The sequence below is a fragment of the Nesoenas mayeri genome (assembly GCF_963082525.1).
Source record: "Nesoenas mayeri genome assembly, chromosome: 1".
Lineage (NCBI taxonomy): Eukaryota > Metazoa > Chordata > Aves > Columbiformes > Columbidae > Nesoenas > Nesoenas mayeri.
In genome coordinates, this window is record NC_137541.1 from 151,099,858 (window position 1) to 151,121,058 (window position 21,201).

Genomic DNA, 21,201 nt, shown 5'->3' on the forward strand with positions numbered 1-21,201 from the left:
TTCCTCTACCCTGGCTCCCTGACAGCGACACCAAGTGACACAGACCTGCAGTACCAGTCAGGTTTCTCTCAAAGGCTGAAGTTCCCAACGCAAAACTATAACACCTTCACTGACAAAAAACTATAATGTTGTATTACAGCAGGATAAACCCTCAGGACCTTCACCTTACTGGACTGCTCAGGGTCTTACATTTAAGGAGTGTTTGTAGCTGTAAGAAGGTGCTTTCTCATATCCCTCTCCATTTTCTTCTCGCTTTTTACAGAACAGCACTGCTTTCTCATGGAGGAAGAGGTGTCGCTGCATTGGCTTGAAGCGTGCCAAATCCTTCACTTTTGAGTGACCCTTTTTATGATCAGTCCAGACATTGAAGGATCCTTGCATTAAAAGCTTGCCCAGCTCATTCAGGTTTCCCTGGAACAACAACAACAAGATATTTATAACTACAAAGAGATAACATTAGAGTAAAGCACATGCTCTGAACAGGTCTTTACAAGTTCTTTTGTTCCAGCTAATCACTCACATAACTGTTGATGTTGGGTTTGGAAATGTAATAAAAATAAAGTCAGTGCTAGATTTTTTTTACACATGATTTTCTTTCTCCTCAATACTGTTCAGGTAGGATTTTACAGCCAAGAGTACCAGTAACAAAGATACAGAGATCTACACATAGAGAGAGGGGTAGACACAATAAACTTATTTGGTTTTTGTTTGTTGTTTTGTTTTGTTTTTTTCCAAAACTCTGCTCCAAAGCTTCTTAAATTGTTGCTTTTTTGAACTGGAAGTTCTGGGTGCAGTTTTATACAGGGATATAAAAACTCAGTAGTGACTCCCATTTGGCAGTAGCCTAAATCAGACTTTTCATTACGATCTTCTGTTTCTAACTTGGTGTCAAGTAGATCAAAGGAAGAAAATGGGGGTAGATGGAGCAGCAGGAAAACTCATGAAGAGTAGAGAGAGATCTATTTTCAGTTATTATCACTACACAATTCAGTCTAAAGGCACCACACAGTAGAGGGTATTCTGTACATATATCTAAGAAATAAATTAAAATAAATTTAAAAATAAGTGAAAATACTGTTACTCACATCGTAGCCTGTAATGGCTATCTGGTGCATAGAATCATTAACTGCTTTGAGAATACCCAATATAGAAGTTAATGCCTCCTGAAGATCTTCAGCTCCTTCACAGTTCTTACTGTACTTCAGCATTTCCTGAATGGGCAGAGAGTGACAACACACTTAGTTTTCAAACTGCAATAGCTAAGAACCTTCACATTTTAACACTGAATTTAGAATTTTCAAGTTATCCAGCAAACTTTTATACCATATAATCTAGAGTGTTAAATACTGTCTGGAACTCCGAAGACCCTGAAGTTTTACTTCTCATCTCTGCTGCTGATTAGCCCAATATATTTCATTCATCTAAACGTTTTATAAGCACTAACCTAAGAATTTCACAAGACTAAATCTACAAATATTTTTTATCATAATCACTAAAAAAAAAAGCAAAACCCAAACCAAAACAAATGTGTTACTTTTAAAATTTCTTGCAATTTAGAATTGAAAAATATATAAAAACATAGGCAAATTTCATTTATTTGAATTATGCTGAGATCTGGGATACTAGTTACAGACTAACAGACTTAAGTTACTGCACTGAGCATTATCGACACATTTTAAAAGGAATCTCTTCTCCAAAAGGCTTATTGGTGAAACTGCATCTTCCAGTTTGATGCAGATAAGTGTAGCTGCGAATTCATGTAGAATCCCCCAGATTTCATGGTATGAGAAGAAGCATCTGCTCACAGACCGCAGGAACTAAAGATACTTTAAACTGAAAACATTTCAAATATTCCTCTCTTCACGCAAACCAAACATAACTGATTCTTTAAAAGCAGTTTAAATCAATTTTAACTCAAGAGATAACTTGGTCCAAGGTAATTTTTTTTTACATTACTGTTATGTGAAATTGTTGAAATATGTGTCTACATGGGAAATGTTTCTTAAAAACAAGAGAGCTTCAAACATGGCCAAAACATAGACATTCTATTTAAAATTTATAATAGTATATTCCTCTCATTGAGCTCTCAGTATAGCGTGGTTTTTATAACTGGCAAGTCACAAGGACTCTCTTTTCTGTGTTGCAAAGGTTTCTTGGTCTTTCTGTTTCCCAATAACAACTTTTCATTCTTCTCTTCAGCAGAAACATAAGGACAAAATAAGTTAAAAAATGTGTCTCTGTGGTAACATTTGCCTGTATACGGGCAGCTTTTTGGCTGAAGAGGAAGGAACCGAGCTGAAAATTGACAGACTGGGATTTGTCTGTTTTGATTTACACATCTGTCCACTGACTTTTAGGCTGGTTTCCCTCCAGTGGGATGAGAGGACCAGCATTTAAAAAAAACAAATGCACAAACTATACTTAGTGTTACAGTTTATTAACACATACCTTTAGCAATAATTGGTATTTAGTTATTCTCTGCACAGGTTTCAGCAAGTATGAGTCCAAACTGAGCTTGTGATCGAGTTTTCTTTGACATTCCTGTAATCAATGTTGGATTTCATCAGCACAATCATCAGTATTTCTGTTATTTGATCTTGACATAAATTATGAACTTGAAAAAAATAATAAATTCCAAACCTAACAACAAAACCTGCCTCACAAATATTTTAGAGCCTCAAGCAAACATACCTGAAAGAATGCAGAATCTGAAAACTGCCTCCACAAACTTTCAGATCGAGGTTTATTTTGACAGTACTTTTCATAAATCTGGAAATCTTCCATCTGAAATTGGGGAGATGAGCAAAAAGTTAATAAATTCTTCTGGCTTCAATGGACAAAGTCCATTGGATTTTTTTTTCATAATCAATATGGCTAAGAAAAAGCAACAACAAAACCAAAAATGCAATTCCTTGAGGCATCCCAAGCAAAGAAACAATTATTAAAAATCATTCATTTTGTAATGGCTACTGGTTTTGCACTTGGAACATCAGAATAAAACATTCCTGTCAATTTTTGCATCTAGTTGCACGTTAAGCACGATGTCAAGAAGCACATATTATATTTACAGATATATTTCACAGTATGAAAAATATTTCTATGAATACCCAATCATGAGAACTTCTGTGCAGCACATTTAAAAGCCTTCACCCTTTTGTTTTTTTACACATTTTCTCTTTATGAATGTGTTTTTCACTGTGAGTTGCACTAGGGCAGACCAAGCAGTTTGTTGCCCCATATCACTTCAGCAACTACATAGCACGACTTCAGCACTTGCTGAAAGCAAGAGGAAATAAAACTGTTGAAAATGTCACAGTAACTATATCTATATAAAGGAAAGACTACGCAGGAAATCAAGCCCAGAAGCACCTCAGTCCCTCAGTTTTAGTAAACGGCATCCCCATGGATGTAGCCAGTAAGCAGGAGGGAGAGAGATGGCTCCTCCTAGAAGTTTTAGAGCATCAATAGGCAGCAACAACAGGAGCTTGATTTCCATAAACAGATTCCTATTTAGCCTTTGGTATGCTACAAGTGAGACTCAATGTATAAATAATCCCAGATTAAACGAAATTTAATTCTGTCAGAGCTTTCTATTTTCAGAATAAAGATATTTTGAACTTACTCTGTTGAGGCGTATCCTTTAAAGAAAACAGAAAACAACAACAAAATCTAGTAAAAAAAATAAAATAAAAATCTAACCAAGTAAGCCAATCATTTACAGTGACGTGAAATGATGCAGCACATGATTCTTCTATGTGTTTTCCTAACTGTCACTTGAATAAGCAGTTTTCTTTCAACAAGGTAATATGTCTTTCTAACAAAATTCATTACCCCTCACAGCAGAAAATATCCCTAGCCCTCAATTAACATCTACATTCTCAACCTGCTACCTGTCCAAGACAAATGAAGGGGATGTGGTAGCAATTAGCACATGAAAATTGCTCTTATATGTTGCAGTCTTACAGAGGCTTACAAACGAAATGCCAGCAAAAGATGACGCATACCTGTTCCAGAAAGCACCGTCCTACTAATTCTGGGTATTCTATGTAGTTTTCTAGTTCTCTCAAGAATATTCTACGAGGAAGAAGATTTTTCTTAGAGCGCATATTAAAACAGTTGTAGTAAATGTTCACATTCTTACAATTTGTTTTCTGAACTTTTAGAAACAGAGTTGGAATACTGTACATTAAAACTAAACAAAACTCTTCTAGATCATGTACTTAAAAAGGGATAGCCAATTAAAGCAAACATTCTGACCAACTTCTTTTAGCTTACTGTTGCTACAACCGAAATAAAATACAAGGTTGGGGAAGGAAGGAGGACGTTCTTCCCCTGCCTTATGTATTCAGCAGCAGGATTTGTACAGTTTAAAGAGTTTGTTTTTTCTTTCCAAATACTACCAAATGCCACAAAGCAAACAAACCAACTAAACCCCACCCCCACAAGCAAAGTAAACCTCCCCAAAAAAATCAGAGGCAAAAGTTAGTCTAGTTTTGCCTGAATAAGAAATAACTATTTAATATGCTTAACTTGAAAATACTTCTCTTTTATACCAATTTAAATACTGTCGTGTGAAGAAATACCTCTCTAGCAGCAAGGATTCAAACTTCAGAGAGAGGTCACTCAAGTATAAAATTAAACAGCCTCAGCCAGATTTAAGAGGTGAGAATTTGTGGTTTAGAACAATAATTTATTTCCTACATAAAATTTCATAAAAAATAAAAGAAACCCAAAAACCTTAAAAAAAAAAAAACAACAAACCCTTGCTTTAATTAGCTTATATCAGATCCCAATACCTTCCTTCAGGAAGAGGATCACAAGGTAAAATTCCACCTGGGCACTGCAAACATTTCATACAGCTTTGCTCACCTTTTATAGATACTTCGTTTCTCCTCTTCTGTGCAATATGAATTTTGACCGGCCAGACAGCCAAGTGGGACTCAGTAAGGATCTTTTAACAATTTAAATCAGACTAAAAGGAGGAGTAAAGAATCCCATCAAAATGCTATTTTCATATCTGAGTGCAAATCCTCACCTGTTGTGAAAGTGATAAATTTCTTCCATATTCCCAAACAAGATATCCTTCTTATTCTGGAGTTCTGGTGAAATGAGATGAGCCATTAAGGGGCTGTCCATCTCTGCAGCGTACCCCTGCAACACAGGAGAGAGGCACGTTGATTATCTCCCTTGACTTGCAGTACATATCTCTCTGACAAAGGAGTCTGCCTGCAGGCTGATAGACAGCAAAGAAAGATCTCATTAATCACGAAATAAGTATACAAATTCTGATTTTGTTCATCAGTCCACTAAGACACACCTATAGTCTTTAGAAAGATGCTTGAATAATTACTGCAGTTTTAGTTAAGCAAGGTTGAAACAAAGTTTGCAATCATTTCCACATAGCAAAGGCTACGTATTCCTATACTGCTTACAAATTATAGCTCGTACTTTTTCTGTCAGACTTCACACACCTGAGTTTGAAGCCACAACTTCAGTACACACACAAAACCTCATGCTAGTCTTAGCTGTTAGTGTGAGGGAACAAGCTGACTGTAGTTACTTCTGTAGGTAACAGAAACCATTAAGCTGCAAATTCTATCTTTAAGACATTTCCATTAGCTTTGGTACCAAAAGTCATAACTTTAGATTCTGACATCTCCCATTTGTCATACAAGGCCACACCCTCTTGTGTATGTGTATTTGGCACAGAAAAGGTGGCTTTAAGCCCAGCTCTGTTCTCCTCTGGTCCCTGCAATGAAGTGATCTCCTGGAACACTAAAAACCAAAGCCACCAAGCAACCTTCCCCCAAACCCAAACAAAACACCCACAACCAATCAACCAGAAAAACTGCAAGAATGCTCTAGTACCTGTATTGTTCACAGATTTCTTACTGTAATTTCCTAATGTAAGCAGATTTCTTAGTGTACAGGCACCATTTAAAATCATCATAGACAAGGCGGTCACTGCATTAGTGACATTGGTTATAATAAACTGCATGGAATTATAACAAACTGACAAATTAAATGAAAGGATAAGCAAAAATGCACCAACAACCAAGATTTTCAATGTCAAAGTGTTGTCCAGACTACAAAAACTAGAAGAACTAGCTGGTAAAGCCAGCTAGTCTGAAAAAAATTAAGGATTTTGGTAGAACAGTGATTAGACTTTTTTAAAAATTAGAAACACTTCTTTAAAAGTCTGGGTATTTTTTCCTCAAATACCACAAAATAAGGAAAAAAATAATGGCAAAGGGAAAGATGCTAGAGCTCACAGATAGCCAATCATTGTCTCTCTTTCATAACTCTTCCCCCAAATAGGAAGGTGCAGGGTCTCAAAGAGGGGAAAAAAGTCATACAGCCTTAAAAGAAGATAAAAATAATTTACATAAAACTGAGTTAAAATTAACAGAAGAACTGCAGCCACCATGCAGTTTAGGTGCAGTTAAGAGAATGAATGATTCATTTCCACTTGAAATAAAGATGATGCTGAACACAGCAGCAAAGCCAGCAGTGACATAAAGAAGGGGTACCTAACCCAGCTGAGGTGAAAACAAATCTGATAGAGCTCAGTACTTAGGAATTCTGAAAGAACAAAAGCCTGAAACCCACAAATTGACAAAAAGCTTTTGACACTTCACTGCCTCTCCCTTCAGGTTAATGTAGTACTGCTTTCAAAAATGTATTATAAAATCCCTTCATGTTTTACTACCTATGCAGTACCTGTGTTTCATGAAAGGTTATAGAAAGCTACTCCTTGCAGTCACAGGGATCATTAAATCTTACTTTAAGAATATATAAGGTTTTGCTTAGTCTTCCATTCGAAAGTTTTTCCAAAAGCATCAAAGTAAACAGAAGGAGTCAAATACAATACATGAAAATAGACCAGACCAATAATTTTTCCCAATAAAAAAGACTGGATTCCCCAGACTAAAGTCAGATGAACATGGTTATTAATAAAAGGAAAACTATTACACTTGGATGAAAGCAGTTTCCCAGTAATCAATCTTGGGAACTACCTTGTTTTTTTTTTCTATTTGAATCCTTGGCAGAGAGAAATGGCATGGCGAAGTATGACATAATAATAGGAGACATTGTCCACACAAATGAGTATCAGGTTATTTTCCTGGAAGAATGGAAAGACTTATAGGAGAAACAAAGGCATTGGGAGAATGGCCATAACTATGGATTAATAACTAGAATTACTCAAAAGCTGGAAGACTGTCATTGAACAACAAGGATCTGATCCAGAATTACTGCTGACAGTCCCAGTCACTCAAGTTAGAGAGAAATTAATCCCAAACTAGAAGAAGGCACAGAGAAGTGTGCCTGGCACGGTCGGAGTATTGGAGAGTCTATCACATTGGCAGAAAATCAACAAAGCTTGGCTTAGCAAGACAAGGGCTGCACTAAACTCTATGCAAAGCAAAAGTAACACCAAAGGAGTACCATTAGTAAGAACCAAAAATCCTCCAGCTATTGAAGTCTTGATTCTATGAACAGAACTGTGCAGATAGAATTGGATACAAAAGCAGAGAAGAAAGTGATCCTTAGGCCCACTCCAGACCCACCTTGCTTTATTACCACACCCCAGATGCCAACCATCCTACTGTCATCGACACTTCCCAGCACTTGGACCGGACCCAGGCCATAAATGCTATGGGAAGCTGAGCACAAAGTAGGCTAAAGAAAGATCAGAATTCAAAACCCTCAGACAGTACTCTTGCTTGAAGGTATGTACTCAGAATTTATCACCTTCAGTCCATGACTTAATGACAGCTCCAATTTAGGAGTTTAACATTGACATGGACACCAGGAGTATGCACTTGGCTCAATTCCAGTTCATCGTGATTAAAATAATACAACCTCATTTATCTGCAACTTCATCTTCTACAATCAAAATGGACTACAACAAAATGACATGTCCATGTCTGAAGATATTAGGAAAAAATTCTTCATGGAAGGGGTTGTCAGGCATTGGAACAGGCTGCCCAGGGAAGTGGTGGAGTCACCATCCCTGGAGGGGTTTAAAAGGCATTTAGACGAGGTTTTTAGGAACATGGTTTAGGTCTAGAGTTAGGTTATGGCTGGACTCGATGATCCTGACGTTCTCTTCCAACCGAAATGACTCTATGATTCTAAGGCTTAACAAACTTGAGGAACAACATAGAATACTGCAGCGTGTTTCTACAAGCAACTCAGCAGTATTGCAATTGTGCCTCTGCAAGCGTGGAGCAAAGGGAACAGCTTTGTTTCCTTTACAATTCTGAATCAAGATAGAATTATTACAATGCACTCTGTTGCCACAGTTGCAGCCGAGACATTTGGAAGATCACTTAAAGGTATGCAAGAAACAAGTTTTCTCCTCTGACACATAATTCTCTCAATGCAGATTGAGATTTCTGTGTGACACATGGCCTTCCTGGAGCTGACCCAAGACTCTGGAATGAACTTATGCAGGAATTAATCATCATTACAAATCTCACACGTCTTATTTTCTGCCCAAATTGTGTTTTCTAGTTGCATGAATATTTTCTAGAAAAAAAAATTGCACACTCCTGCCTCTGTGAAAACATGATGAGAGAGGAGAGGTGTAAGAATCACAGCGCTTGATGAGACAAGCAGAGGTATTACAGCAGTAAGGAAAGCAGAAAAGCATCCATGAAATGGAAGAGAGAAATAGATTCACTAATAGCCACGGTGAAACTTGATCTTTACCTCAAGAACACAGAGAAGTTCTTCCACATATGCTCGTTCAGTCTCAATAAGTTCATTAATCACGTGCCTGTAGACAAAATATGCCAATTAAGGCAGGCCTATTCACTTAAGCAAATTGATAGGCAATGTTAGCTTCTGTGTTTATGCTTTACTTCAGACAATAAAATAATTTCTAGGTAATGGAAAACATGATATTTCACAGATATTTCTGTCAACAGTTTATATACCCTTATTGAGAAGGATGCATTTTTAAAACACTTAAATCTTTGAAACTGTGTTTAAACAACAAAATAAAATCTAGGATTTTAAACACTGTAGTAACCAAACTGAGGAAGTGAAGCATTTTATCATTGTACATACAAAATCTGGTTATACTGTGTTCACAAATATGACAGGAGCTGGAGTTACAGCTACATAGGAGTATCAAACACAGACTTATACTGGTAATTTTAAATTAGAGGCATTTAGGGCACACTTTAAATGCCATGATGCTGCTTTAAGTTTGATTTCCCTAATGGTCAAGCAAGCATGCTTCCCCCGATCCCTTCCCCCTTGTGATTTTCTACCATTTAACATGTGATTATAACAGTGAAGAGACAGTAGAAGTATCCAGTTTACAAACAGAAATGCAAGCTCTGATATACACATTGCAGGTGGTACTCAGTAATTTTTTAAATATAAGTGATGTTGTTTAGTTTTTATATACAAAAAGTGATTTTTCTTAACATTTATCAAAACAATGACTAAAGAGTCATACAAAAAGACAGTTTTCTGAAGCATGGAGATCAAAACCTCCAATAGATTTGCAGGAGGCTTACTTATTACTTGAAACTGTGTCATCTCTGAAATACAAATACGTAGTTATCTTGCCACAGCATCATCTTGCTGCAGGAAAGCTAAAGTCTGGTACTATATAAATCATAAATAATGCTGCAGACAGACTGAAATATCTTCCTCTGCATACAGAGCATATTCATGGCATTTCAAAAAGCACTGAGTACCGCTTAATTCAAAGAAGCATACTTAACAAATCCTTAGCCAAAATCAGACTTTACTGGAACCAGATCAGAGAAAAAGTATTTTTTTGTTTATCAAAATATACTTACTGCCGTAACACAGCTAGATTTTCTTCATCATCCATTGTAGATCCTCCTCTACTTTGATGGAGTTCAGTCATTTCACTCTAACAGAAGGAAACAACAACAAAATCATCACAGCATCACAGATGAGAGAAAAACACTTCAAAATGCAGAGCTTTGCTCTTAGCTCTACTTGCATGTGTTTTTACAGGAACGACTACTCTGTTAAAATTGAAGGCAATTTGTAAGAACGCTGCAAAATAAATCCAAATCAGCCTGAAGGTCTTGAAGTAGACAAGAACATTTATACACATAGAGTTCTCCATGAAAGGCCAGTTTAGAAGAGACGGTGGTTGGAGGCCCCTTTCCAGGAAGACAACATCAGAGCATCAGCATAACCTTGGAGGCAACACTGGACTTGGCCTGTTTTCCAAGCTAAAAATGAGGTACTGTGCTAACTTTCTGGTAACTTTCTAACCAGACACACAAGTTCAATCTTACAACTTCAACTGTAATGTCTGACCCAATCAAGGCTTGCTGAAGAAAACATGAGAGGTTCTGCTTTCAGTCTCCCCTTGAAACAACCCTTTTCTCAAGCTGTTGTCGCTCCTGGGCACATGGTCCCGGCTTCCTCCTTGCATTGTCTCTTGCTGAACCTTCGCTGAGCTGATTCAACTCTCTAACCCAGTGGGAAACTACTGGTTTCTGTTGCTGCTGTCAGGTTCCTTTCCTTGCAGGAGGTGGGGCAGGAAGACCATCCCCGCTTGGGAATGGCAACCCATTAGGTCAGGTGAAGCTGTCTTGGAGCCAATGACAACTACCTCTTCACTTTCACCAGTTTTAAGAGTAGCCAATTACTATTGGCAAATAATAAATATTTCCTGTTCATAGAATTTATATTTTGCTGCCCCTAACATTTTTCCTAATATAGGCAACTATTTACTTTACCTTCCCTCATACCCAGTCCAGCGACAAAGCAGCCTTTATTTAAACCATACAGCTGCTTCACCAGAGTTACTTTGATAGGGGCAATACCATCACTTTTTCAGTGGAATGGCCACATTCTTCTTGAGGTTCCTAAATATTTCACTGTATTATGACTTTCTTAAACAGTAGGTGCATGAAAAGTGCAAAGATAAAAATTACCTTTCCTCTTCTGTAGTTTACCCTCCGAAGTGCACTGCTTTCTGAGTTGGATACAAATTCTCTTTGAAGACCTAAGCATGTAAACCAGAACCAAACAGCAGTCAGAACGTGAACAGATCTCACACAGATGTTTGTGCAAACACAAATTATAGCTGAAAGTTTCTTTATGTTTCTCAGCATAGTGCAAAAAAAATAGTTAAAGGCTACTATAGGTACTTACTTGGAGACGTACAAGGAGATTTTAGAAAGGCTTCAGGTCTTGGTGCAACTGGCTGAACAGGACGTGTCTGCTTAGCTGCCAGTTTCTTAAGACTTACTTGTCTTTTTTGAAACATTTCTTCCATACTTTCTTGTTTCTGGAAAACTTTTTGCACATGCTCCTATTATTGCCACAGAAATGAAAAAAAAAAAAATAAGAAAAAAAAAATTTTAAAAAGCCCCATCAGAGACCTATCAACAAGCTCCACTGCCATTTATGGCACGTTGATTTGAAATTGCGACTGCTTTTATACCATACTCTTCACTCCTAACAACGCATAACTTACAGTCATTTAGTACATTGGAAAATTGGAACATCACTCAATAACACATTTTGTGTGCTTGCTGTAGATAAACTAGTGGGGTTCAGGTTTCAATTAAAAAAAATACAGAAAAGTTTTCTTGACAGTGTCTAATGGTTCTGTTATATGAAGAGATCAACCAAGAGGAAAAGGGACATATTCTCAAGTTCTAAAAGCCAGCAGTTACAAAGCAGAACTCACACAAATATCAAGGGCAAGCACATTTTTGCTACATAAAAAAGATATTTCAAATACTCAGTGGGGAGATTTTTTTTTTTTTTTTAAAGTAATCCTACTATATTTAAAATTGAAGTAGTTATTAAAAGACTCTGAAGCCCTTCATGCTTATCCAGAGATATGGCAGGACTAGCACCTCAGGTAGCCAAATGTGTTGGCTTTCCAGTTCCAGGTATAGCTTCAAGTACTGATTTTTTAGCTTTATCAATACCCATGCAAGAGAGCAACTCTAAAATTAACAAACGAACACATAGATACACATAAACATCTTCTGGTACCTTTAGATCCTCATTGAGGATGTGTGCATACTCTCTGTAAAGTTTATTCAACTCCTTGATTTTATTGCCCGCACCAGTGTCCAGGAATTTCTCAATCTCTTGTAATGCTGATTCTGCACCATCTTGAGACTGACACTTATCTACTGGCTGTGAAGCCAGCAGATAAATCCCTTCATCGCACCACTTCATGGACTAGAAACAGAGAGAAGAATAGGCTTAGAATGCACCAAGGTCCACAGCAAACACTGAGAAGTCTATAACATTTTGTACCTCTACTTGTGATGTATTCAGCTATTCAAGGAGAAAACTTTCAGTACAGAAAGATATTTTTACCTGCCATTATGACAAGCAGTTGACTGAGGTTTTAGTAAACAAGATGGGAAACAGAACTGTTCCATACAAAGTTTACCTTTTCTAGTAAGCCATGCAGTTCCAGAGATTTATTAAGAAGATTCCTCCTCCGTTCTGTCTCAGTAGTGAAGGCATCACAGAGATGAAGAAGTTCACTGCATTTTGGAATAATCGAGTCCACAGCATAATGGCTGCTTTGAATAAAAGCATCAGCCTCTGAGGCTAGCATTCTGGCTTTTGCTATAGTTTCCTAAGAAATCAAACACTGATTTAGGTACATCATTCCTTGGATCAACATCAGTGAAAAAAGTTAAAAATTATACCACTTGTTTTTATGCAGTAAAATACACATGTTGATATAGAATACATCTTTAGTTTACAGCTGACTCACTTAATAAATCAAAGTGCTTTCCTGTCTACCCAGATGCCCAAGAACTGTTATGCCTCCTTCTTTATTGTATCAAATTGTATTGTATCATAGCCTTTTATGAGAATGTAACAAGGTGGATGGATGATGGCAGAGCAGTGGATGTGGTCTACCTTGACTTCAGTAAAGCCTTTGACACAGTCTCCCACAGCATCCTCACAGCTAAGTTGAAGAGGTCTGGTCTAGACAATAGAGTAGTGAGGTGGGTTGCAAACTAGCATAAGAAGAGAAGCCAGAGAGTGGTAGTCAATGGTGCCGAGTCTACTTGGAAGCCAGTATCTAGTGGAGTGCCTCAGGGGTCAGTACTGGGGCCAGTATAATTCAATATATTCATTCACGATTTGGACAAGGGAATAGAGTGTACTATCAGCAAGTTTGCTGATGACACTAAGCTGGGAGGAGTGGCTGACACACCAGAAGGCTGTGCTGCCATCCAGCGGGACCTGGACAGGCTGGAGAGTTGGGCAGGGAATAACCTGATGAAATTTAACAAGGGAAAGTGTAGAGTCCTGCATCTGGGCAGGAACAACCCCAGGTTCCAGTATAGGTTGGGAAATTACATATTAGAGAGAAGTGTAGGGGAAAGGGACCTGGGGGTCCTGGTGGACAACAGGATGACCATGAGCCAGCACTGTGCCCTTGTGGCCAGTAAGGCCAATGGCATCCTGGGGTGTATTAGGAGGAGGGTGGTTAGTAGGTCAAGAGAGGTCCTCCTTCCCCTCTACTCTGCCCTGGTGAGACCACATCTGGAATATTGTGTCCAGTTCTGGGCCCCTCAGTTCCAGAAGGACAGGGAACTGCTGGAGAGAGTCCAGTGCAGGGCAACAAAGATGATTAAGGGAGTGGAGCATCTCCCTTATGAGGAAAGGCTGAGGGAGCTGGGTCTCTTTAGTTTGGAGAAGAGGAGACTGAGGGGTGAGCTTATTAATGCTTATAAATATATAAAGGATGAGTGCCACGAGGATGGAGCCAGGCTCTTCTCTGTGGCAAACAATGATAGAACAAGGGGTAATGGGATCAAGCTGGAACACAAGAGGTTCCACTTAAATTTGAGAAGAAACTTCTTCTCAGTGAGGGTGCCAGAGCACTGGAACAGGCTGCCCAGGGAGGTTGTGGAGTTTCCTTCTCTGGAGACATTCAAAACTCGCCTGGACATGTTCCTGTGCGACCTCACCTAGGCGTTCCTGCTCCAGCAGGGGGATTGGACTAGATGATCTTTTGAGGTCCCTTCCAATCCCAATCATACTGTGATACTGTGAAAATACTTCAGAAACATTAAGGAGTTTAATCATATGGCCTCTTGAGGGAACCACTATTAGTCCTTCTATGCCTTAGATATTCAGCAGTGTGTATGTATTCAATTGGGAGTAGGACAGCAATCTGAACCCACCTCAATCTCAAGAGCAACGACCTAGCTTATAGAGCTGTATATGTTATTGTGAAGCACAGAATATAATAACGTTCCATTTCTACATTATTCAGAGCATATGTTTCTGTTGGTCATCTTTTAACATATTTTACATTCAATACACAGCCTTCTTGCTTCTGTGACTTAATGAAATAAGTGGCTTCAATAGAAGTGGAAGTGGGCCCTTAATTGCTAAGGGCAGAACTTGGCTATGTAGACACTTCATGAGCTTCTTCCGCAAACCCATCACACTAACTTTGTGACTGGTCACTCTGTTATTTATTGAGGGATGCCCAAGAACTGGGTCCTTTTAATGTTTAAAGACTTTATTCCAAATTCCTTCTGCACGTTACTTGAGACACTGATTCAGTCCTATTGTCAGCCTAAGCTCTGCTAAAAAAATATACTCAATAACCAAATACTGTTCCCCTCCACACATGCATTGTCATACTAGAAATTAAGGAGACTTGCAGAGTCCTTACATATGACTTTTCTTCAAAGCTGGCAAGATCTTTCAGTATGTGCTCCGCATGCGAAGAGCTGTTTCCCACATCGGTGAAAGCAGACAATCTCTCAAACACAATATCCAAAGCTGCTTTGACCTGAAACGACACACAGCTATGCATCAATGAAGATGATTCCACATTTCCAGAGACCCATCAGTTAAATAGCTGACAGCCACTATTTACAGTCAGGTGACTGATTTTTTTTTTTTTGTAAATGGGAAAACCCCATTTCCATTATGGGGTTACTGGGACACAGAGACAAAACACTTCTTTTTCAGTCTACCTTTACTCCCCATTCAAAATGAAAACAAATACAAAGAAAAGGCAGTGAAGTAATCCTATTTCCCGGTACCAAACAAAAACGCAGGAAAACCAATGCTCAGGAAATAGCTTTTATCTTGCTTTTACAAGGTGACAATAATACAAAGCAACATTAACATAAACAGCAAAACATGAGAGAGAGGTCCTCACCCTAACAACTGGTTGAGAGACAGACAGACAGACACACAAACACTTCTGAAGGTTTTCTCCCATGGAGACACAGGGGCTGTGCTCTGAGATCAGCTACACCAGTGTAAAGGGACTGTAGGTGCCATCAAGCATATGAGTTAAACTAACATGAGATCAGAAACTGGCTGTAAAATATTTAGTTCAGCCTCCACCCAGTTTCTAACAGTGTGGTTGCAAGTTCCCACCCACAGTGTTGGAGACTGTTTTATAAAATTTCAGCCAGAAGGTTTAGGTAAGTCTTGGTTCCATAAAAGAGCCTATTGGCAAGATGAAAGGCTTACAGCCAGCATATTATGCTTCTGTGGTGGAGAACAGGTTTCAAAGGAGCTTTTGAAGGCTTATACACTGCTGGGCCTGTGGAAAAAAAAATCAGAAGACTGCAGAAGAGAAGCTATTATGTCTCCATAGGCAAGTATTCAAGGTAGTAAAGATAGCAGGATGTCAAGTAAGGACATGTACAAGAAAAAGTTTGGAGAAATCTTTCAAGCACACACAGGAGCTGCAAAAACAAGAAGTATTTTCCTCAAATCATTCCTGTATTACCAAATATTGACTCCCGCTGAGAAGTTCTCACCTCTCTAAAATTCTGTTCAAAATTCCGAAGGCGCAGACACTGCTCAAGTTTTTGCTGATGCTTAATCCAAAACTCATCGAAGGCAGTCTCTGTTTCATGTAATTGAGCCAGAAGCCTTAGGAAAAAAAATACCGTAAGAATTATGGGTGCAACCTTCAAGGGACAATGCAATCTTGCACAGTAAACAAAAAGCCTCCCCAAAGCAATATTTTCCAGAAAAAATAAACTGGACACAGGAAACTTTGAGTATTGCACAGAATTGTTTCCTAGAATAACATTGATGTAAAGCTGAAACCCAACACAAATATTAAGTTCTGAAAAATTGGCAAGCGCTGATTTGAAGCTAGCTGCTGCACATGCTACTGCTCAGCTCTGGCCTGGGGACATGGCAACTTGGGGCTAGCAAACATAAATAAAACATGCAAATATGTGTGGGCAAAGACCCAGAGGAACCCAAGCCTTGGGCTATAAGGAAAAATGAAGGCAAAAATTTGTACTGCTGTGACCAGCCAGTTGCCCTTAAATTTCATTCCTTGGAGAAAGGCTCATAATAAAACTGGAGGTCATTGCTCCTCCTCTGAGCAGTATTACTACTTAAATACCACAGTCAAGTGTACAGCAGTACTACAATAAAAAGAATCTTCTTCAATTATAATTTTGGCCAGTGCCTTAAGACTTTACTTTTCAACTTGTCTTCTAATATTGCACTTGACAGTATGGTATCCTATGGACTTACTTTTACAGTGTGTTCTGCTGTATTTAGGCTACATCCAGGCCACACATCAAAATTTTAATGAATTTTTGTCTTTAATAGCACAGAAGCGAACCCTGAATTTACAAGTTAAAACTGATAAGGAAAAAGGTGGGGGGGACACATATACAGAGTTTCTTCCAGCTTCTCTCAGATATTGTATCAAGTGGGAACATTTTGGATAAATTAGCAACCTCCACCCTGATTGTCCTTCAGATAGTTGATAGCAGCAACAACCAAAAAAAGTGACTTCTGCCAAACTTTGTGGATTGGAATGGACAGTTATTTGGAAAAAAAAATCATCCTGAGTGTAACAGAAACATGGAATGACAGACAAAAAAAGAATGCAGAATAACGCCTCGGGGAAATGAGCTACGCTTTCACAGCTTTGTGCAAATTTACATCTGTGCTATGGTGATATGTCTTCAGAACTGGCAATAATTTAAGGGAGGGGGGAGGGGAGCATGGGTAGCAAAGGCAAACATTTCTTACTTATATGCCCAGAGGAAGCATATAGGAAGTTCGTGCATAGATACTTCAAGAGTGGTGTACTCCCTAGTAGGCTTTTAAAGGCTACCAACAGCATTGACATGGTATCAGCCATGTGCAGAAGCTCCTTCAGGAAGGTTTAAAGAAAAAGAAACCTCCCACTTCAATTCAAAAATACTTAATGAAAGTGCACAAATCTACTGAAAACAATGGATATATCTCACTTCTGTCTTTCCCTCCTACAGCAGTGAAATTCCCTTGGATTGCAAGACATTGATATTATTTAAAATAAGGAAGAGCTGCTAAACTATATAGTCCAAATTTGACAAAAAGAAAAAAAAAAACAAACAGCGTTACTTTGTTGATAATGGAACTCAAACTGCATCCCCTATTTCCTAACATCCTGATGACAGAATTGATAACAGAGTGTTGTTTCTGAAAGTGCCTTTTTATATGTTCACACTATAACATTTGCTTATTTGGTAAGCATGCATATGAAATTAAGTAAACAAACAAGTAAAAACAAACAAACAAACAAAACCAGAAAAGCAGTATGTTCAATATTTTGCTCCTCTCACCTTTCTACCGTTGTTTGATTGTCTAGTTGATCTTGATTCAGTTTGTATTCAGGATTCTCAGTAACTGGCTTTGTAATACTTCCAAGGATATCGTCTCCCTGTTCTACTGCTAACCTGATATCCTCCTAGAAAACAAAACAAAAAAGCATACAACTACACCATGGGTTTTGGTTTTTTGTTTGTTTGTTCGTTTTAAGCAGACTTTAAGGCACCAAACTGGAAAAGAGATTTTGTTTTAATAGCAACAGAGCAGGCATAGTTTGTTTTAAAGCAGTGGTTGACAACAAATACAGACAGCAAATGCTAAATGCCAGCTTTTTGTACATTTACCATCATAAGACTCCAGTGTAACTGAACTAATTTTCATGATAGATTGCCTTCTAGTGTCTCCTTAGGCTACAAGTATATCAGAAGCTTCAGATGTAGTTTTGAAACCCCCAAACAGTTATCTTTAAATCAATTTGAAATAACTTTTGTTCATTCTTCAAAAGGTCATATATTTCCATATGTATGCAAATATAGTTAAATTTCTTGTTGCAAACAAAACTACAAATTAAACACACTACTACTTACAAATAAATTTGTTTCCACATACAAATCATTATGCATTTGTACATAAGTAAACAGCCTCAAGAAATGTCATTTTTAATGCAAAAAGGATTTTTTACATCAAACCAAATTTAACAAGATTTCAATGTTTCACATTACTACTGTCTATTAACATCTTCCAGATTTTCTATTAACATTATCAGCTATTAGCTAAAGCACAGTTTAACTAGAAGATACTATCTTCACAAAAATTACATACCTTCATTTTGTCCTTCTTTTCTGTGTGTGTTGCAAGAAGGGAGCTGGTTGATTGCACATCATTTGGTAGTTCTGTTTCAGCCAGCTCAGTCCCAAAGGACTGAAGAATCTGAGCTGTTTGCTTAACCTTTTGGGCGAAACCTTCTATAGCCTTTTGGAATAAAAACCATTAATGATGTTTCATGCTCATCACATGCATAACGTACAGACATATACACACACATGAAATATAACTCAGAAAACAAACCCGAGCAGACGAATTACGAGACCAAAAAAATGGTCAAAGTATAATTTTGCAAACAACAGATACAGTCACCATTAATTCCTTAATTGTATGTTTTTCCTAGGCTTGTATCAGGTATCTTCCTCATATTTTTATAATCTGGAGTCATTCTACAACTTGAGCTTATTCTTTCTCCTAGCAAAACCAATAAACCTCAGTACAATAATACAGTACAGTTGCTTTGCAGCAACTGTTCAGAAAACCACTCCCAAGTTATGACTCATTTTTTTCTCTAAGATGACTAAGTACCATTGGGAACATCTTCTCACTCTGAGCAAGTCAACTTGCATCACTTGGAATCTGCTGTATAAATGACAGCATATATAAAAAAAAAAGACTGGTTCATTAAGCTGAGAAATTAAAACAAAAACTGAAGACTTACAGTGCGACGGGACAGCCATCTGTGATGGCAGTAATCCAGGGTGCCACCAAGATCTTCTGTTAATTGTGTTTTATCAATGTAACCCTGCAGTTCTGATACGGAGCCCAGCATTATGATCTGCAGCAGCAATAAAAAAAAGTAAATGCAAAAAGTGGCAAGAAGTCCCTTATTATGGATTCTAAGCCCCATCCTTCAGCCTCTGATAGAGAAATTTCAGTTTAATACAGAAGTGATGGAACTATTTCCTTCAGCTATAGAATAAAGAAATTTAACAGTTGTTTCAGTGGAAGATGATATAAACGTAAATAACAGCAAATGAGCATGAGCACCATGCTTAACAGTGCATATTAAAACAAAGCTTATTATACAACATAAATTAATGACTCCATCAGGTTTTTTTTATCTTGATAAACCATACATGGCTGTTTTCTAAGAGGAACCTTTAATTCAAGATTCAGGAACTACCTTTAAGCATGGCTTTTTTGTTGGGTTTGGTGGTTCCTTTTTTTTTTTTTTTCCTTAATCCTCACTGGCTAGATCAAGCACTTTAACAAATCCCTGATAACATAGTGAAAACAAAGGACTACTTACAGGTACTTTCATTTTAAACTCATCTTTGTTGAACTTGAAGGCAATGTCCGAGAGAGCTCGATGAAAAAATCCTGTTGGGCGCAGAACGAGGACTAGTTGCAGGTTTCCTGGGAAAGATGCCTGCAAAACAAGTTTAGTCTGTTATTTTCTGTGTCTCAGCTCCAGAATATAGTTTTGCACAAGGAGAAGCCCCTATTAAACCACAAACTAACTATATCAGAAGCCTCCTGTAATGGGGTGACCAATCATAAAGCTAGCAAGGCTTGCACAGAGAGCTTCATTCACAAAGACTTTTACTCATCTTTGGGGACAGGAATCTATTGTCCTGGAACCAAGTTCTTCAGGACTAGCTTATACTGTTCTTTAGCTAAGATTACATCCTAGCTGAGGAGGCTAATGAACAAGCAGCAGTGGCTTAGTACTTTTTCAACAACAGTACTTTCATGGTTCCCTTATCTTCTTTTTTAATAGAGGGTGCCAAGAGAAACCATTATTGTCAGAACATCTAACAACATATTTCTAGTTATTCCATACATTACCTTGTATTGTCTACACAAACTATTGCCACTGAGACTTGAATCTCTCAGGCAGTAGTTCAGAATAAGCTTTAATTTTGTAGAGAAATATAAAAATAAAGCATAATAATTCTCAGCTGCATTTTTTCTTCATCGTCTTCCAACTAGTAGTCTGATGGATCTTGCCCAGTTCTACAAGTGATAGTGCGGAAACAGAAGAGAGGAGAAGGAAAGCAAAGAAATAATATTAACTTACTAAAAATCAACTTCTGCTGTGGCAGATGTTTGCACACTTGGCATTTAGCCATTCTTGAAATCATGCAAGTCTTCTCCCCTATTTAGTATTTCCACTGCAGGGAGGCAGTGAAGCTCACCAAAGAAATTATCATTATAATGATTAAGTATGCAATTTTCTTCATTATACTGTTGGAAATTATGTCACATTTCTAGCAAATTGAATCACTTAAAAAAAAAAAAAGCCAACTAGAAAACAAACATTGGCTGCAGGAGTTACGCTATGCTCTGTTTCCACACCTAGTGAAACTTAGTATCTGGAAGGTTGGAGAGTGGTTTAACACTAATTTTAAGGTTTCCAAGGGCTCAAGGTATTTAGCATTGGAATTGATAAACTTTTTAAAGGAGAAAAGTAGTTAAAAACGTCTCTGAAAGACTTCACAAAGTCATTTGTGGTTCCCCAGATATTTAGTGTTCAACTTAAATCTCCAACTGACTGGGGAACCTTAAAAGATTTGAGCTTTATAATCTGTCTCCACTCCAGTGATGTCCACATTTTTTAGAAAACATGGTGGTTTGGTCCTGAAGAGTCTGCCCAAGGGCTGGGAACAGAATCCAGGTAATTCTGGGTGCCTGCACTACCTCCTCATCCTCGCACTGTAAACAACCTTTCTGTGTGTAGTAAAAGTAGTACACGCTGTGGTCTTACTAACACACAGTTATCAGAGGAAAAACTTCTCACAGAAAATTCAGAAGAAAAAGTAAAGAAATGATGATTTA

The 21,201-nt window shown here is 37.9% G+C and overlaps 1 protein-coding gene across 3 annotated transcripts in view; it reads right to left on the reverse strand.

Annotated features, from left to right (window-relative positions):
* MCF2L (MCF.2 cell line derived transforming sequence like) overlaps nt 1-21,201 on the reverse strand; it is a gene marked incomplete at both ends in the record, with an annotated part of 152,814 nt that overhangs the window by 9,430 nt on the left and 122,183 nt on the right. For all 3 annotated transcript variants that reach the window (XM_080362882.1, XM_080362881.1, XM_080362883.1), the window contains 18 exons: nt 190-411; nt 1,086-1,211; nt 2,449-2,541; nt 2,692-2,784; nt 4,005-4,074; nt 5,036-5,151; nt 8,716-8,782; nt 9,822-9,898; nt 10,941-11,011; nt 11,161-11,320; nt 12,016-12,207; nt 12,425-12,616; nt 14,684-14,803; nt 15,792-15,906; nt 17,610-17,734; nt 18,418-18,567; nt 19,082-19,198; nt 19,673-19,792. In XM_080362882.1, coding sequence (XP_080219008.1) covers nt 190-411; nt 1,086-1,211; nt 2,449-2,541; nt 2,692-2,784; nt 4,005-4,074; nt 5,036-5,151; nt 8,716-8,782; nt 9,822-9,898; nt 10,941-11,011; nt 11,161-11,320; nt 12,016-12,207; nt 12,425-12,616; nt 14,684-14,803; nt 15,792-15,906; nt 17,610-17,734; nt 18,418-18,567; nt 19,082-19,198; nt 19,673-19,792 — 2,226 coding nt within the window. The remainder of the gene's footprint in view (nt 1-189; nt 412-1,085; nt 1,212-2,448; nt 2,542-2,691; nt 2,785-4,004; nt 4,075-5,035; nt 5,152-8,715; nt 8,783-9,821; nt 9,899-10,940; nt 11,012-11,160; nt 11,321-12,015; nt 12,208-12,424; nt 12,617-14,683; nt 14,804-15,791; nt 15,907-17,609; nt 17,735-18,417; nt 18,568-19,081; nt 19,199-19,672; nt 19,793-21,201) is intronic.